At 41.9% G+C, this 19,842-nt stretch overlaps 1 protein-coding gene across 3 annotated transcripts in view; it reads right to left on the bottom strand.

Moving 5' to 3' along the window:
- GRK3 (G protein-coupled receptor kinase 3) overlaps window positions 1–19,842 on the bottom strand; it is a 290,760-nt gene that overhangs the window by 190,157 nt on the left and 80,761 nt on the right. For all 3 annotated transcript variants that reach the window (XM_075830772.1, XM_075830786.1, XM_075830777.1), the window contains exon 2: window positions 4,314–4,390. In XM_075830772.1, coding sequence (XP_075686887.1) covers window positions 4,314–4,390 — 77 coding nt within the window. The remainder of the gene's footprint in view (window positions 1–4,313; window positions 4,391–19,842) is intronic.

Here is a 19,842-nt window from a genome sequence, read left to right as displayed (position 1 = left end):
TTCATTTTTTGGTAAAGGAAATTACCAAAAACAAGCAATTCTGGAATAGTTTTTTATTGGTTTTTTTTCTCTGCATCCACAGTGCGCCCTAGATTACATGTTAGCTTTATTCTGCGGGTCGATACGATTACGGCGATACCAAATTTATATAGTTTTTTTTATGTATTGCGGCTTTTGCACAATAAAATCACTTTTTTTATAAAATCATTTGTTTTCTCTGTCGACATATTCTAAGACCCATAACTTTATTATTTTTGCGTGCACAAAGCGGTGTCAGGGATTATTTTTTGCGGCACGGATTGGCGTTTTTTATTAGTACTATTTTGGAGTAAATGTGACTTTTTGATCACTTTTTATAGCATTTTTTGGAAGGAGATGTGACCTAAAAACAAAGATTCTGGCGCTGTTTTTCATGGTTTTTTTTTACCGCGTTCACCGTGCGGGATAAATTACATAATAGTTTTGTAGTTTGGGTCGTTACGGACGCGGCGATACCAATTATGTATAGTTTTTTTTATTTTTACGGTTTTTCCCATAATAAAATACTTACTATGGGAAAAAAGTCAGTTTAGCTTTATTTTTATTTGAAATGTGTGTGTTTTTATTGTTTTACCACATTTTTATTTACTTTTTTTTACTTTTTTTACTTGTCCCACTAGGGGACATGAGGGCCTGATGCCCCGATCGCTACTCTAATACACTGCACTACATACGTAGTGCAGTGTATTAGCGCTGTCAGTTATTCACTGACAGCAAGCCTATGAGGACTCGCCGCAGGCGGGTCCTCATCGGCTCCCGTACAAGGCAGACTCGGACGCCATTTTCTGGCGTCCGATTGCCACAGCAACCCAGCGATTGCATCACTGGGTTGCCGATCGGGTGAAAACCTATCAGATGCTGCGCTCTATTGAGCGCAGCATCTGAGGGGTTAATCTGCCGGATCGGAGAGTAGCTCCGGTCCTGGCAGTTACAGGAGGGTGCCAGCTGTATAATACAGCTGTCACCCCGCGGTGATGGTGCCGGCTCTGCTCCTGAGCCCGCACCATCACTGCGCCGTATATATACGGCGCTTTGCGGGAACCACCTCCCGACAGCGCCGTATATATACGGCGTATGTCGGGAAGGGGTTAAAGAGGCTCTGTCACCAGATTATCAAATCCCTATCTCCTATTGTGTGTGATCGGCGCTGCAATGTAGATAACAGTAACGTTTTTTTTTTGTTTTTTTTTAAAACGATCATTTTTGGCCAAGTTATGAGCAATTTTATATTTATGCAAATGAGCCTTTCTAATGGCCAACTGGGCGTGTTTTCTCTTATTTCCAACTGGGCGTGTATTGTGTTTGTAACATCTGGGCGTGTTTACTTCTTTTACTAGCTGGGCGTTGTGAATAGAAGGGTTTGTCAGCATCATATGTCAGCATCATACACTTCTATTCACAACTTGGCCAAAAATGATCGTTTTTAAAAAAAAAACAAAAAACTTTACTGTTATCTACATTGCAGCGCCGATCACATGCAATAGGATATAGGGATTTGATAATCTGGTGACAGAGCCTCTTTAATCAGTTGAACAATGTGGGCATCTTTCGTTCATTGTTCTGATGGAATTTACCTTTAAAAGGGACACTCCTGCCAAAACTGAAGTTTCCCATGTGCTCCATTATGGTATTCCATGTGTCAGTTTCTCACCTGTTATTTCTCTTGCTGCTTCTATCGCTATATATCTGACTGGGATGGTTGCTTAGCAGCAGTGTGAATCAGGCTCGGTGACACGCGTTCTCTACTTCAGTCTATGGAGATCTATGTGTCACCCATCACAGACTTCATTAGTTCCTGTACCACACTCATTTTGCACAGGGAGGGGATAGAAAACTTCTATCATCAGCTACCACTGATACTTAGATAGGTTCCGGTCACACAAGTATAATATAGAAGAATATAGTGTAGCCTCCCTGTCTGTAAACTTATGGCAGCTTATTTAAGAGAATAATAATCACAGTGTCCCCCATCATGCAGAAATGGTATGGTCTTTAGCTGGTCATGTGATACTGTGATGAAGCATCATGGGATTGATAGCAAAGCAGAGAGGAAGAGAAAGCTGAGAAAATCTAAGAATCAAAATGGAGGCTTTTTTAAAGCACAGACAAGGCAGCAGTTCTATAAGTAAGTACAGCATACATAAAAGAAGTGTAGAGTGTGGTATACAGTCAGGGGGAATGCAGACATGGAAAGTTGTGTCTCCACTGGAGGTCTTCTTTAATCTACAGAAAATCTTACTATGTACAGCCAGAAAGTATTTTTGAAAGGGAAAAAAAAATAAAAAAACTCAAAAATTGAACATCTATTATTTTTTTTTTTTGTTTATGGATAAGAGAGGTTCTCTCACTACAGCCATTTAGGCCATATTACGTTGAGAAATCATAAATACCAGAATACCAGAATTTGGACTTAGATACCGATACTTCGTGTAGTATTTCCACTCACTATGCTAAAACTATACTTTTGCCAACAATAATAATAATAGTCATAAAAAAAATAAATCTTCACTTTTCTGATGTGAGGCGCGTGGTGTGATGAATGTTGAACCTCCACGTGCTTCACATTAATAGTAATTAACCCCATCATGTTCCTCAGTCATAATGGACAACATTGGGTTAATGTGTGAGGTACATGATGGGGTTAATTACTATTAATCTGAGGCATACGGAGGTTAAAAAATCATAACACCTCGTGCCTCACATGAATAAGTGAAAGAAGGCAGTTTTTTTATTTTATAACAGCGTAAACATGAATGACGCTATAAATGTGTTATTACGGTCGAGACGATACCGAACGTGTATATTTTATGTATCGAGACTTATTTAAATTTTTATTGTAATGCGTGTGTTTTTTTTAAATTTATTTAACATTAATTATTTTTTTTTACTTTTTTTATTTTTAAAATTTTATGTACTGGCATATATCTATATACTGATAGTACACAGGCAGTTGATAGGACATACCTAAGTATGCCATAACTGGAAATATGGTCAGAGAGCCCTGTGGTCCTTCAACGGACACTGGGCTGTCTGTCCATATATGGTATGGCCCTAAATCACTCCACAGGAATTCCCTGTGACGCGATCGAAAGGGCATCCTCCTTCTCATTTACCCCTTGAATGCTGCGGTCAGCTTTGATCGCAGCATTCAGGAGAATAGTGGCGGACATGAGAGGTTTCTCTGATCTCCGCTGTTAGAGCGGTTGTGTAATACAGCCTTGCCCCGCTCCTGACAATAAGGGCGCGCGCGCGGTCAGCATGAGGTGATGCGGCCGGCACTGCACTAATGAGCGCAGGCACTGAAGACAGAACATAGGGGTGTTTTGCAGTGCGCCCGCCATGTTCTTTCTTCAGTGCCACCGCTCATTAGTGCAGCGCTGGTCGCATCACATCATGCTGACCACGCGCGCACTTCTCAGGAGCGGGGCAATGACTGTATTGCACAGCCTTAGCCCGCTCTCATACATTCATGTATTACTATACTAAGCTGTGCGGCCACACAGTTTAGTATCGAAACACATGAAATAACGGTATCGAACCGTTTGAGGGTGCACGGTATCGAAACAGTATCGAAGTATCGTGCATCCCTACTCACAATAGCGGTCGACTGAACACGCCAAAATAGTTGGGTTTGGCAGACAGATCAGGGTGCCCATACACATTAGATATATGTGTCCATCTGATGGTACCCCGCCCCCCTCCCCACTGATCCCAAGAACAAGGCTGCATTGTCCCACATTCCATTAAGTCTATGGGAGATTTGGAAACAGCCATATCTCCCACAGCCTTATCCCCCAATAGGTGATTTTTGTCTACCCTAAGACACATTCAATTACAAAGGACTTTTTTGGTATAAGAAATATTCTAGTAAATATTTTTTGGAGTGTTCTACTGGATAACTGAAAATAAATTTAGGAGAGTCCTTGCTTAATTCATGTACTTAAGATTTTAATTTGCCCCATTAAGTAAAAGGTTCGATTAAAAAATGTGCATATTACCAGTTATAAGAAAGAGAAATTAATAATAGGATCAACATGCCCTCAGGGAAACAACTAATCCAGTCTAAATGACTCCATATTCACTATAATCTGCACATAAGCAATGCAACTTCAAAACACAGCCACATTATCAATCCAAACTCAATGTCATATATACAACAAGCGGCTCCCGCAAGGTTATTTCATTACTGGCCTGCGTCATATTTGATCCATTTAATCTAAAAACACCCCTTAACATTTTAGGACTCATATCACATACAGAAATGGCGCCCTCACCAATTTTCTGGTTGAATATCTTGTCAAAGGTCAGCTCCCCTCGTTCTTCAAGATACTTCTGCATCACACTTCGAATGCTGAAAGTAAACAAGTAGATGGTGGTTAATACAACATTGTGTACTTGTTGGCATTTTAGCTTGAGCCTAGTATAACAAGAAGGTGGGTTCTGGCTGAATTCCTTATTTTCACGAGACAAGGCCTGAGTTGCATTTTTTATTTTTTTTGCTTTCATATATGTGAAAGTACTTGGAACAGCCATGTATAACCTGGTAAATCTATCCATTTCAATGGGTACCATATAACCATACATTTCCCCTGCACCTATCAGTTGACCGCCAGAGGTTTCAGCAGTCAGACCCGCAGCGATCAGCCGATTACCTGAGGGGCGGACTTTCAAGGAAGGCGCTCCTGAGTATACAAACCCTATGAAGCACACTAGTAAAGGTATTTTGCTATTACAAGGTCAGAACTGGCAACTTTACAGACTGCAAGTAGTACTCCGCACTGTTTTCTACTAGAGAATGAACTTTGAAGGCTAAACTTAGTGGTACACATTTCTTTCATTTATCAGGGCATAGTCACAGATAACAATGTGACTATGCTTTGATGATAAATGAAGGCAAACTCTGTTGTCTGATCCAGCAGTCATGCCTACCACATTTTCTCTAATTCTTTTAACCTACCAAATGTGTGTTAGTAAAAAGTAGAGGACAGACAGAAGGCACTACCACAGGGTTTGTAGTCTGTTGCCATAGTAACATATAGATCTGCATAGAAGCTGTAGAAACGACAATTTGGACGCATTGAGGCAATAAAAATATGGTTGTGAAAGTGTACAGATTCTATAAATTCCTTACCATTTTCAAGATCTGTTCCTGGTCAGTGAATGGAAACATTTGTGTTTACATGCACAGGCTGACACCCCATACATAATTCTCATTTAGCTAAAATTGTATCAAGTAAATCCCTCCTGTGCTCAAAGTTTGCTACAATGTATTCGTGTTTGTCAAATGTATCAGCTGGATCCTATATTGTTTAGCTCATGAAAGATTGGCAAAACTCCATACAATTGTAGCAAACCCTCAGCTATGATAATTATAAGGCATGTACATGTTTATCTGCCTTTGGATTTAAGCAATTTTTCTATTCACTGACAAGGATCTTGAAAATAGTGTGCAATCGAAACAAAATATACTAGAAAGTAGCACAATAATTACGCTTTATTTACATAAGTCTAGACAGCCCCTTAAACTTGTGTTTTTGGATCCAGTCTGCTTATGCGTCCAAGTGGAATTACTGAATAATGCTTTGTCTGTATAATTGGAGGTTTTTACACACTTTGCACCACTGGAGATAACCAAGATAAGACTACAATCTGCAGGGGAAACATTTATTTCTGTGTTCACCCTTCTTCCTTTTCTGAACAGGAAATCCTATTGTAAACCTACGAAAAGACAGCAGGGAACAACGCTGAACCTTTAAAACAGAACAGTAAAATAATCCTGTTTGATCGTGTACTACAACCGTTATGACAAAAGCCAAGTAGTGAGATCCCACAATGCTTCTCTAGTTAAAAAGGTTGCTAAAATAGCAGTAGATTCATAACGGACGCCAGGCTTAATGGCAGCCATATTGGACATCTGTCGGCTTCCCCAGAAACCAATATAACAGAAACGCAGAGAAGTTAATTTCACAGAAAAGGGAAGACTTTACTACTAGCATTTTTGGTTCTGGAACAAGTCAACAGCTTGTCGACAGACACACCCCTAAAATCAGTCCCTATAATAATACAAAGCGGTTGGCTGAAATGCTTGCGGTTACAGATTATTTTTTTTCCCCTCCCAGCAAGCTCTATACAGACGCTGAACCAGCAGCACGGCTTACTCGATCGTTTCCTGCTGGGCCCTCAATAGCCAGAACATGGTGATGCCTGGTCCTCACCATTGGTCGAATTCTATGTCAAAACTTAAAAAAAATGACCTACATTTATCTTACAATTTATTTCCAGAACCCAGTAGAATAATTTTAAAAAAAATGAGAATTGAGCACAACATGTGAACACAGCCTAGGCCATCAGGCTCAGAAAAGTAATTGAATATAAATGTAAAGTTGGTAAACTTTTCATACACCAGAGTAATGTAAACTCTAATAACCCAAAAGCTTATTTGCAGCGTGTTCGGGAATATCGCACTTCCACATATCCTTACGGAGTAATTGCTGTCTGGTTATGTTCAAAAACACAACACAAAAACACTGAAGAAGTTCTGAAGCATTCTCGCAAGAGAAATGGACAAGCTGCAGATTAAGGGTAAATTCGCACGTAGCGGAAATACTGCGGATTGCAACAGATTTTGTCGTGGAAAATCCACAGCATTATATAGTAGCAGCAGAGTGGATTACATTTGAATCTCATCCACACCCTGCATAAATGATAAGTGGGAAAATGCTCAGAAATTGACCCGCAGTGCGTTTTTTTAATCCGCAGAATGTCAATTGTTTTTGGGTAATAGCTGCTTTTTTGTTGCGGGTTTTCCCCATTGAAATCAATGGGGAGGTAAAACCCGCAACAAATAGCAGATGTTGCCATTTTTGCGGCACAAAAGCTGTGATTCCGTCGCAAAAAACGCAACTGAGGAAAAAATACAAAATCTTATGTTTACCCAGAAATGTGTGCTTCTTCATCCAGGCCGGCCTCCTGAGATGCCGTTTCATCCCATGTGACCGCTGCAGCCAATCACAGCCTGCAGGGATCATATCGGTTGAAATGTCATCCAAGGGCTGCAGAACGTCAGGACGTCAAAGGGACGCATCATTATAGTAAGTATATCCATTTTTTTTTTTTACATTGCAGTATTTCTGCAGTGGACATTCCGGGCGAAAACCTGCACCACAATTTGGTGTGGTTTATCGACCAGAATTCCCTGCGGGCAACAGGGCAAATAAGCGGTGTACCTTTACACAGCGTATCCGCCCTGTGTGAACTTAAGAACCCTAAGAATCCGCACCGCAGGTCAATTTCTGCACGCGTTTTGTGCTGTTTTTTTCTGAAGAGTGTGGAGGAGATTTGTTCAAATCTCATCCACTTAGCTACTATTATAATACACTGCCAAATTTTCACGCGGTCAATCCGGACACAAATTCTGCAGTAGGAGGGGGGAAAAAAAAAAAAAAAAAAAAAAAAAAAAAAAAAAACTTAGAAAGGATCCTCCGCACATCCAGATTAGAGTGTAAAAAAAGATCTTTATTATATACACGTTCATCCACAATACGATGTTGGTATATAATCAATCTGTTTCTGAAACCAGTGATCGTACTGCCCTTATTTATTTTAATGTGTTAGGATCGGCTAAAGTGGATTTTAACACATGTGTAAAACCGGTTACGTTATGCTATGAACACTTAGTTCGAAACGCGTTAGCGGTAACACGCCCTACCTGTGTCCTCTTGGACTTTTAACTCATGTTATAATAAAGCTCTTTTTTTATATTCTCTAATCTGGACGTGCCGAGGATCCTTTCTACGTTTTTTTCTCATATTGAATTCCTTTTTCTATTAAGGAGTTTGGATGATAATGTGAATTATTATTATTGTAGACAGGACTCTCTCAACCATATACATGGATTACATCAAATGTCATAAATCAAGCAGTTTCATGACTTGTCATAGAGTATTCATTCAGACGCTGTGCTGCATGCGGTTTTCCCTGTGCATCTGTTGGCTAGGTCAATGTGTTAATTCATTACAGTGAATCTGGATATCCCTTGCCTATAATCAGGATCAAAGTATAGCCTTCAGCAAATCATTTACGGTAGTTTTCATTATGTTGTTGACTTATTGGAATTAGAGGGTTTAGCACTTGGATATTGAAACATTTCCACCCATAGCCCATACCCCTAGCCAAAAAGATCGTCCTCTATCAACATGTGACTGTTAAAAACTAATTCTACTACTCTCCATGTAGTCATGCTATACTAGAAACTTGGTAACACAAAAACAGCAAAATATAAAATCAGTTTGTGAAAATTCTGACTTTCCTGTGATTTTTGGGAAACTGTTCTCTCTAAAGAAGCACTCCAGTGAATTACCCCCCGGCATTTTAACCCACACAGAAATGTAATGTAATGTTGTGTATGGACTTACCTGGTTCTCCATTTTAACCGTAGCTGCTCTGTTCTGGGTGTCACATGATCTTCATTCGGACTTTGAGTCCTGCAGCGTCTGCTGTATAAACCGGAAGTCACTCTCAGCGCAAGTCGAGGAGACTCACATCAAGGCACTCAGACTTGTAGGATTCAGAAAGTCGGAATGAAGATCACGTGACAACTGGGCGACGGAGTGGCTATGGTTAAAACGGAGAACGAGGTAAGTCAATATACAACAACATTGCACTCAATTTCTCCACATGTTTACCGGGAAGGGGGGCAGAAAAAAATGATTCATTCACTGGAGCGCTCCTGGGGGTTGTATGAGATTAGAAAGAAAGGTCTTCTTGGACCACCAGTCTTGTTCATTGACCGTTTCTGATATTGCAGCTCAGCCCCATTCAAGTGAATGCTGCAATACAAAAAACTGCTCATGGACAAGACTGGTGGTGGCGTTTTCAGGGAGAAAGAAAAAATAAAAGACAAAAAAGAAAAGCAATTTGTCAAATCTCATAAAACATGTTTTTAGAAACATTACTACAGGAATCCTGACCTGACCTCCTGACCTGAAGTCATAGGTCAGAAGTAACGTTAGCAGCAAAGTGGGGTGTACCGTAAACCGCAGACACTTTGGAATATTGTCCATCTCGGTGAAGGCCTAGATTAACCAAGAGCCTACAAATCATGGACACAAGAGACTTTTTTCTTGATGGCAACTCTCCAAATAAAAAGGAAAACAGCATTTTCCTATAGATAACACGACCAGCACTGTCACAATGTCAGGACTATCAAAGTGAAGAAAGTGTCTAATCAGAAGACAAGAGCATCTGAGGGCATGAGGAAACGAGACCACCAAGTTACACATATGGCCATATCTACAGCGGCAATATCCAGAAGATTCCAAAAATAAATCATATGGTCATTGACTGTCACTCCGAAACCTTTCCGTGTCATGTCCCATAGTCTCTCACTGGAGCACAAGAGGTTATTCTTTGTATAACTTTACTTTATACAATGTTCTCAGAGGCGGACACAGACAGCAGAGGGCCCCTGTGCGAATAATGTGCCTGGGCCCCCCATAACCTAACCACGCCACCGTATATAAAGACTATACAAATCTATATTCCACATTTTATTACTGGTTTAGAACACAAGTAACAAACATAAATAATGCAAATAATTTCCATATTAAACAATTGAGTATAACACAAACCACTCATGTAACTAACTTATGACTTCATCTCATTGCACTGTTATTTATCAAGCAGGACTAACTTGCGATACTTCACCTATAGGAATGCAATAGTGCTGAACTGAGGAAGTGACGACAGAAAAGTGTTTTTTTTTTTTTTTTAAATAAATAATTGCAATTCTAATAACCAATAAACTAGTATAAGGAAACTTACTTTATACAGCAAAATACAACAACCAAAGTAGTAAACCAATAATAAAATAAGTGTATTTGTCATGGTGGCACCCCATACAGTGCTTGAGGAGGCCACCACAGCATGGTGACCACACAGGGCTTTGCCCAATTTGGATATTTATGGTATATCCGCAGGATATGCCATAAACATCTGATAGATGCGGGTCCCACCTCTGGGACCCGCACCTATCTCTAGAACGGAGCCCCCTAAACCCTGTTCTGCCTTTCTCTGCTCCTGCTGCTTCCCAGCCACTTCCGGATTAGATGTCGGGAGTTACGAAAACAGCATAGCTCACTGAGCTACGTGGTTTCCGTAACTCCCATAGAAGTGAATGGCAGTAACTGAAGCAGCGTAGGTCCGTAACTGCCATTCACTTCTATAGGAGTTGCGGAAACCAGGTAGCTCAGCTGTTTTCGGAACTCCCGACCATCTAATCAGGAAGTAGCCAGGAAGCAGCAGGAGCAGAGAAGGGCAGAACGGGGTTTAGGGGACACCGTTCTAGAGATAGGTGCAAGTCCCAGAGGTGGGACCCGCATCTATTGGGCAAGCCTCTTTAACTGTCCGCTGAGTTCCCCTCCACTCCAAACATTTTCTACAGACGAGGAAGTAACCACTACCCCCTAGTTCTTTTTATTTTCAGTCAGCCCCCTTCATGACGCTCAGCACACACACACTACACAGTAAGAGCACTGGCAGGCTCAAAGGGCGGAACAAGAATAACCCTAACACTGATTGGCTGAGAGGCTCAGCCAACTATTATTCGGCTTAATTTCAGCAGCGACGCTATCCAGGATCAATAACTGGTCCAAAGATATCGACGCTGCTTACTAGGTACAACGCGCTCTATCTGGTGGTCTTGGTCACCTAGTGAGCGTCACTGTCAGATGTTGCACTGTATCTGACAGTGACGCTAGTTACTATGTGACAAAGACCACCAAACAGAGCAAGCCTTGCCAGGACCCTCCCCTCCTAATACGTTTTCTAAGTAACAGATTGGCGCTTTCAGGCGGCAGACGGAGGGGGCCCCTTCCACCCAGTGCACATTCTGAAATTCACAGATCGGGCCCCCTTTCTTAACATATGTTATTGATGGCATCAATGACATATGTGAAGGAAGGGGGCCCGATCTGTGAGTTGCCGAAAGTGCACAGGGAGGGAAGTGGGGGACCCCCTCCGTCTGCTACACTGCCGTGCCGGCCTATGCGCACAGCGTCGTTTAGGGCAGCTGAGCGGGCCCCTATCCCCTCTGCAGCCGAACCGGCGATATGCCCACCCCTGAATCTTCTAATCTACTTTCTGTATCAATTCTTCATGGTTTTCAAGATCTCTGCTTGCCATTAATTTAATGGGGAACTTCACTGCCTACCAGGACAGATTTCATCATCTGAAACTAAATAATAATGGTTCCTATTGAATAACAGTAAGCAGAGATATTGAAAATTAAGAAATGGATACAGAAAGTATAGAATAATTTCACTTTATGCAAAGAATAAACCTTTACTTGCTGAAACCATAACCACCCTGTAGGCAAGATCCACACGTAGCACATTTACGGTGGGAAATTTCTGTAGGAAATCAGCAGCAGTAAAACTGCACCAAATTGTGTCGATTTTGGTGCAGATTTCCCAGCGATGAGTGTATTTATAAAAAAGAAAAAAACACTACACTCTGCTCCCCTGTCGCTCCCATGGCAGCCGCTCGCTCTGTGGACCCATTCTCTAGTGAGGACTGGTCGTCACATGCAGATTTGCCGGGCCACAAATCTGCCGTGTGTGAACGTAGAACGTAGCCTATATGTATTTTGTCAGCTTCAGTGAAGGGGTTATCCCAGATTTTACAAAATTGGCTTCAGGGCGGAGGAAAGAATTAGATAGTAAGCCAACAGATACTCACCCCCTGAAGGTCCCATTCTCAGGTCGCAGCGAATAGCTGGCCTCTTAGGTCACATGCCGCTTATCGACCGTGCTGTAGCAGCATGTGACCACTGCAGGATCTGAGCAGCTGCAGAAAACGTTATGATGTAAGGCTATGGGAAAAATACTCCGCAACGCAAGAAATTGAGAAATCTGTCTGATTTAGAGAATAGTTTTTTCAGTGTATTTTTACGCTGCGGAAATTTAAGGCAAATACATCACGTGACCGCACCTTAATTAAATAGGTTTATAGCTGACAGCTTGTTCTACTGTTAAGTGATATAAATGCTGTACAAGCATTTCTTTTGCAAGTAATTTGACTGAGTTTAGTGTCTTATCTGCAATGCAGTTCCAGGATGACCCAAGGGGACTAGAGGAGTGACAACTACTGAGCTCCATTATGTGCTCAGAGCAGCAGTAGTCACTTCTCATCAGCTATAGACCAGTGAGCTGTAGGAAGAGTTCCTCTAGTCTGTGTAGAACACTCAAATATGCTAGAAGACAATGGTGGCTTGCCAAAAGACTTATTAATCAAAAGTTATAACCACACACAACTATGGGGATGCCAAATGTGCATTTAATTGTTTTGAGTGGGTTTTTCTTTTTGATATGTTGTTTTTTTATCTCTATTGTGTTTATTGTGCACTTATTGTTGTGAATTAAAAATGGAAGGGCTAGTTCGTGTTTTTTTGGCGCCGTTTTTGACGTGGAGACTGCCTCTGAAACCACGCCAAAAAAGCGACATGCTCTCTTCCCGTGGTTCCGTCTCTAACCTCCCATTGAAATCAAAAGCATTTTTCGCAAAGTTTTTTGCCCACAGCGCTCAATGGCCGCGGCTGGAAAAAGAACACAAAAAAAAAAACTGTCAAAAAAAGTGGAGGCAGGCCAAAATTTGCCTCAAAATTCCTTAAGGACTTTTGGGGCAGATTTTTGTGCCTGCAAAAAAAAACAGTGTGAATATACGCTAAGGGTCAATGCACACAATGCGTATTACGTGCGGTTTTTCTAGAACGTATTTGCCTGCAGCAAAACCAAAACGTATTACAGAACATGCATAGTCCAGGAGATCTCATGTACACGCTGCAGTATTTTCCCGCAGGTAAATTGACCTGCGGTGCGGATTTTAAAATCAGCAGCATGTCAATTTATCTTGCATATCCGCTTGTGAATTATATCGGTCAAGTCTACTGTGTGGTTGACTTCCTTTGAACTGCAGGATTACATCATCAAATATCAAATCCTTCCTGGCAGCTTTGGGACCCCTCCTCTCCCCTCCCAGCTCCACCCTCCTTGTTCCTGTGTATGTCCCTTTATGCATATAGTGCTATGTAAGAGATCATTTCTGCCCTATCTAAGGGAGCAGGAGTGCAGTGATAATAGGGGAGTCCATACAATGATTAGCTGCAGAGTTCTAAAACTCCCCTAATTTACACTGACTGTGTATACCAGCGCTTCCCAAACTGTGGGTCACAACCCCCTGGGGTGTCGTGTGAAGACGTCTGGGGGGTTGCGAGCCACTCACTGATTTTCCGGTTTCAAATGTATCTGCGTCCTCAGGACACAGCTACAGTTGAATCCATTGCTGGAGCAGGGAACCGACGGCCCCTTGCTCCAGCATTCATTATGTAATGTCAGGCGTGAGTGGCTCGGCACAGACAGGCACGATGTAGTACCGTCATCGCACCTGTCTGTGCCAAGCTATGCACTGCACAGACCGGAGGAGCAGACGGATCTCCTCCACTCGTCGTGGGAACAGGGATGGGTGAATAAAATAGTTTATCATTTTCTTTAAGCGCTATGGGGACATTATACGTGGTATGGGGGGCCGCTGTAGGGCAATATACCGTATGGGGAAGCTATGGGGACAGCTTTAAGGGCATTATACGGTATGGGGACAGCTATGGGGCAATATACTGTATGGGGCAGCTATGGGGGCATTATACTTTGTAGGGGGCAGCTTCAGAGGTATTATACTGTAAAGGGCGAAACTACAGGGGCATTATACTGTGTGGGGACAGCTATAGAGGTATTATCCTGCGCGGGGGCAGCTATAGGGGCATTATCCTGTGTGGGGGCCACTAAGGGGCCATTATACTGTGTGGGGGGCCCACTCAGATGTGTTTAGCTCCCTCTGCTAAACCCCTAGCTACGCCTTTGATTGCCAATAATGAACGGGTCAGGTCACAAGACCCACCATCAGCAGCCATAGTTAGTCAGGCGACACACAGCAGCAGGATACCTACAGTCCGCCCCCTCCCTTGCCGGCACCATTAGGGTATGTTCATACGGCTTATTTTCAGACATTTTTCGGGCCATAAACCCCCCCGAAAAACGGAAGCTGAACGCATACAAACATCTGCCCATTGATTTCAATGGAAAAAACAGTGTTTCATTCCGACGGGGCATTTTTTTACACTGCAGTTTGAAAAAAAGGGTGGTTAAAAAAAACGCCCCTTAGAAAGAAGTGCATGTCACTTCTTGAGCCATTTTTGGAGCCGTTTTTCATTGTGTCAATAGAAAAACAGCTCCAAAAATGGCAGCAAAAAATGCATCGAAAAACCTTTGTGGTTTAAAAAATGGCTGAAAATCAGAGGCTGTTTTCTCTTGAAAACAGCTCCATATTTTACAGCCGTTTTTCGCTTAGTGTGTGAACATACCCTTATGGTTGTTTTCGATGTTGAAGGGACTTATTTTTTTAATGGATCTAAGTACTGGCATCTGGCTACGAATGATGTTGAAATACGTCAGATGAAATGAGGCTAAGTACAGTAGTGGGAGTACCAAACAAAACAAAAGTCTCGGCCAAACGTGGATCAGCCTCAGAACGTTTGGTAACCACGGGTCTACACTGTGTGTGCTGTGCAGAATCTCAAGTTTATTTCTATAAGATCCTGCTTCTCAATGTCTCCTGTATAAAAACGGAGATGGATAAATCTATCAAATGCAGGAGGCAGGGAGAGCAGTGTGAAGCTGCATCACATACAGTAGGAATACAAGGACTCTGCAGTATCAGAACAGCAGTTCTAGGTCACTGATCTTTCACTTCCTGCACTTAATACTCAAAGCTCAACAAGGGCAGTGTGATCAGATTGCATCCCCAGAGGGGAAGAAAGAACCAAGATGGCAGACAACCCAGAAATGACACATCAACTAGAACAGGTATACGCAAAGCATACACAGTAGTCTCCACATTATTCTTAAATATAGGCAAAAAAAAGCTGGAGTGCCGCTTTAATAACAAATAAGGCGTTTGGTACGAAAACCATATATTCTCATTTTCAAATTTCTAAAATTGTGTCCGAAAAAGTGGGTGTGGTCATGAACAACCTGCGATTTGTGTGTATAGCCTGTGAATTGTGTGTATAACCTGCTGGATCCCAAAGTACCACAACAATAGAAGAGGTTAGCGTTATTAGATGCCCTTAGTTTTGGGACAGCTAAATTTAAAGGTAAAACCATGAGCTATTCGCTGCCTGTGCACTGTACTACATATCTTATACCTGAAAACACATGCCACCCACAGGACTAAGCCCTTTAATAAATGAACAAGACAGTAAACCTTGCAGATAAGTTTCCTTCCAAGGCTTCATAGTGTGGAATAAAACAGACAGAATCTTCAGCAGAAGTGATAGAGGTGAAGTGTGACCTTAGTAGGGTTCTAGGAAATCTTCTGATATGTCCACGGCATTTTTCTGCTATCACTTGAGCCATGTTTATAAAATAATGATACGCGCAGACAGGCCTAGTGAGGTCATAACATAACTGCCGTTACTAGAGCAGAAGACATGCCAAACGTAACTAAAGATCAGTCCGACCTTTTGAGGGTTTTAACATTGTGCCGAAAGTTAATTATTTCTCCATGACATAAACAAGTCCATAACAGACACTCTAGAACGCGAGGTAAAAAGAAAGAATAGCGGCTGGTGGTATAAATCGGAAAATATGTCCAGTGAACGTATCTGGTGCAGAATGTTTCTGCCAATAGAAAGCAGTGGGAACAGCAGGCCATCTTGTCATTATCAGCGTGGTCACAAATGGTGGCACAATTCTAATATGACCGTACTTTACAGCTCCGTGCCTTGTGTGTGTGCGGTCTATCTATAGATAAATACTGCGGTCATGAGACAGAAGCATTTAAAGCAGATTTGTCACCTCAATATGCTGCCCTAAGGAAAAGCAGTGGAATGGACCTGTCCCTGTAATATTCTATTCTATTAGCCAAAACAGCACACCACAAAAATGGCTAACAGTTAATGAAAACCCAAAATGTAAAGAGAAAAATGCTGTGTGTAATGAATCTGTATAATATATGAGTTTCACTTTTTAAATTGAATTACTGAAATTAACTTTTTGATGATATTTAAATTCATTAAGGACTAGTATATATACATATTACATATATACACACACACATATATATATATATATATATATATATATATATATATATATATGAAGCTCTTCGTACAAGATATACACTATATGGGCAAAAGTATTTGGGCACCCCTTTTAATTATGGAGCATAAAAGGTTTCAGCCACACCCATTGCGAACAATTGCAATTAATCAAACACACAGCCATGCGATCTCCATAGACAAGCATTGGTAGCAGTGTGGCTATGTTCACACGGGGTCTTTTGCCGAGTTTTTTGACGCGGAAACCGCGTCGCAAAACTCGGCAGAAACGGCCCGAGAACGCCTCCCATTGATTTCAATGGGAGGCGTCGGCGTCTTTTTCCCGCGAGCAGTAAAACTGCCTCGCGGGAAAAAGAAGCGACATGCCCTATCTTCGGGCGCTTCCGCCTCCGACCTCCCATTGACTTCAATGGGAGGCAGGAGAAAGCGTGTTTTCTGCCCGCGGCGCTCAATGGCCGCGGGCGAAAAACGGCGCGATCATTGCTATTCACACGGAGTATTTTGGGGGAGGAATATCTGCCTCAAAATTCCGTTTGGAGCTTTGAGGCAGATATTCCTCCCCCAAAATACTCCGTGTGAACATAGCCTAAATCGTACTGAAGAGATCAGTTGATTGGCACGGTCATAGGATACTACATTTGCCACAAATCAGTTTGTGAGTTTTCTGATCTGCCCCAGTCAACTCTAAGCGCTGTAAGACTGGCGTCTCATATGGCAGTCTTAATATAAACAAAAGAATAAAATGCGCTTGCCTCCTAATAAAGCCTTATTCACACGAGCGTATTACACATCCGTGTGCTGTACGTTTAAATAACTGACTAACCCCATTGAATTGGTCATTTTTCTGTCAAACATTAGTGTTTTTTCACGGAGCCGGTGTCCGTTGCGTGAAACTAACCGCATGTCCTATTGCGGTCAGTTTTTGCAGACCACGTCGCCCATTGAAGTCAATGGGTGCGTGAAAACAAGAGATACAGCACACGGAAGACATCCACGTGCTGTCCATGTTTCACGCATCAGTAGCTATAGAAATGTTGAGAAAAAATAAAGCTAGAAAGTTCCTGCAGAGGAGAAACACGGAGAACAACAGACTCAATTTGCGAACGCTTGTGTGAATAAGTCCTAAATTAGATGCATCTTTGGCTGTCCGTGCGCCAGAAAGTGAAATCTACTCCATTGCACTATTATTTACGCCAGTTTCGGTCTTAAATTATAGTCAATGCATTGGCAATGGATGGCCCTGCCACTTCTGCTAAACTCCTCACTTTTTATAATGGCGGCGAAAACAGTACAATAGTCGCCATAATCCTATTTGCAATGGCAGCTGCACGACACTGGTTGCTACAGTTCCGAGGTCCTTTTCCAGGTCAGTGTTAAGCCCTGTTTACACTGAGATTTTTGCAGGCAACCAAATTTTGGACTGCCTGCACATTTTTTCCGTGTTTTTTTGCGGCGCTTTTCGCCTGCGGCCTTTGGAGCTAATGCAAGGACCGCAGGCAAAAAAGTGCCGCAAAAACTGCTCAGAAACGAGCGCTGCAGGTTTTTTCTGCCTCCCACGGATTGAATGGGAGGGCAGAGGCGGAGACCGCCGAAGGAAAAGACATGCAGCTTTTTTTTTTTCTCGCAAACGGGCAAAAGCCGCCACCAAAAAAAAAACGCCTCTGCCTCCCATTGAAATCAACGGGGGCGATTTCGCATGCTTTTTGGTGCTAAGTGCCCAAAAAAAAATGTCATCAATTTGGTGCACTGCATGTATGTCAGTTTTTTAGTGCAATGTTAGCCAATGCCTCACAAATACCACACAATGTATACGTAATTACGCAATGTGCTATGCTAAGCTGTAGTTTTCTATATTCTCAGCCAAATATACGACCGAGGCCCCTATAACAGAGCCTCCAACGCAAATGTGAACGAGGCCTTAGATTGTCCTGGGATAATTAGCCAATATTTACACTGTACGAGTAGAACTCATAAAAGACTGAAGGAGTTGTATAGTTCATAGAAACACTGACGTACATACTTTATAATACCCTATAGCAAGTCGCTCTGATAGTCAGGAGAATTCTGTGTGCCGCATGGTACCAAGCTGTCAGCTGGCAGGAAAGCCGGCTAAAGTCAGTGCAGCACGCAACAGCTTAAAGCTATGCCAGCACCAGTAGAACACACTAAAATCCAGAATTCCTATGGATCTCTTTATATAGAAAATATTGAATAATAGAATACAGGTTTCAGTAAATACACTGACTGCAGATGTCAATATCATGACAAGATAAAAAACAGCACATGAAAAAAAAAAACTCACAGGGGACAAGCCACTGCAGTACAGCAACTACGCATCTAATATGCAACTACCATATGTAAGTAATCCTTTAAAGAGGCTCTGTCACCAGATTATAAATGCCCTATCTCCTACATAGTCTGATCGGCGCTGTAATGTAGAGAACAGTGGTTTTTATTTTGAAAAACGATCATTTTTGACCAAGTTATGAGCATCTTTAGATTTATGCTAATTAGTTTCTTAATAGACAAGTGGGCGTGTTTTTACTTTTGACCAAGTGGGCGATGTACAGAGAAGTGTATGACGCTGACCAATCAGTGACCAATCAGCGTCATACACTTCTCATTGTTCCAGCCCATTGTTGCAGTGTGATTGTGCAGTGAAAGAAGCTGGGCTGGAACAATGACAAGTGTATGACGCTGATTGGTCACTGATTGGTCAGCGTCATACACTCTTCTGTACAACGCCCAGTTGGTCAAAAGTAAAAACACGCCCAGTTGTCTATTAAGAAACGAATTAGCATAAATCTAAAATTGTTTATAACTTGCTCAAAAATGATAGTTTTTCAAAATAAAAACCACTGTTATCTGCATTACAGCGCCGATCAGATTATGTAGGAGATATGGCACTTATAATGTGGTGACAGAGCCTCTTTAAGTCTCCTATCTCTGTAGTTATTGACATGTCAATAGACATACTGCATGTGCACATAAAACAAGTGTCTATGTGGTCAAACAAAATGAACATCATTGCCCTTCGCAGGTTTTTGTACAGGTCAAGTAACTACGTTGAGGCTTCTTCTGTTTAATCCATGAAAATAATTTCAAAACTAAGCCAGGGAGCTCTTGCTTTGGTACAGAAAATCCCATTGACATCACCATTTGATCTCTCTAGGGCTTTCGTCAAGGCTGGTAGGCTTATGTCCCTTCTAGAAGTAGCTGTAGGAAAAAAAAAATTACTAACATAATTTCAAAAGTCTTATAGCATGTTAAATCAGACTGGTCGTAAGTCTTTTAGAACTGGCCAGCTCTAGTGTTGACCCTCCATGGTGAGAGGACTGCGTAAGCACGATCACTATCACAAAGCTAGTTATGGAAACCTATGCAAACTAAATTCAATGACGAGTGATCGTCTATGCAAGGCCACTTCTCAAGGGATGATTGGGGCAAATGGTAGACATCCAATTGATAAACAAAGAGAGAAAGCGAGAGAAAGAGAGAAAGCGAGAGAAAGCGAGAGAGAGAGAGAGAGAGAAAGCGAGAGAGAGAGAGAGAGAAAGCGAGAGAAAGCGAGAGAGAGAGAGAGAGAGAAAGCGAGAGAGAGAGAGAAAGCGAGAGAAAGAGAGAAAGCGAGA

Source organism: Rhinoderma darwinii, chromosome 1 (assembly GCF_050947455.1).
Source record: "Rhinoderma darwinii isolate aRhiDar2 chromosome 1, aRhiDar2.hap1, whole genome shotgun sequence".
NCBI classification, from domain to species: Eukaryota; Metazoa; Chordata; class Amphibia; order Anura; family Rhinodermatidae; genus Rhinoderma; species Rhinoderma darwinii.
This window is presented reverse-complemented; position numbering and strand designations above follow the sequence as displayed.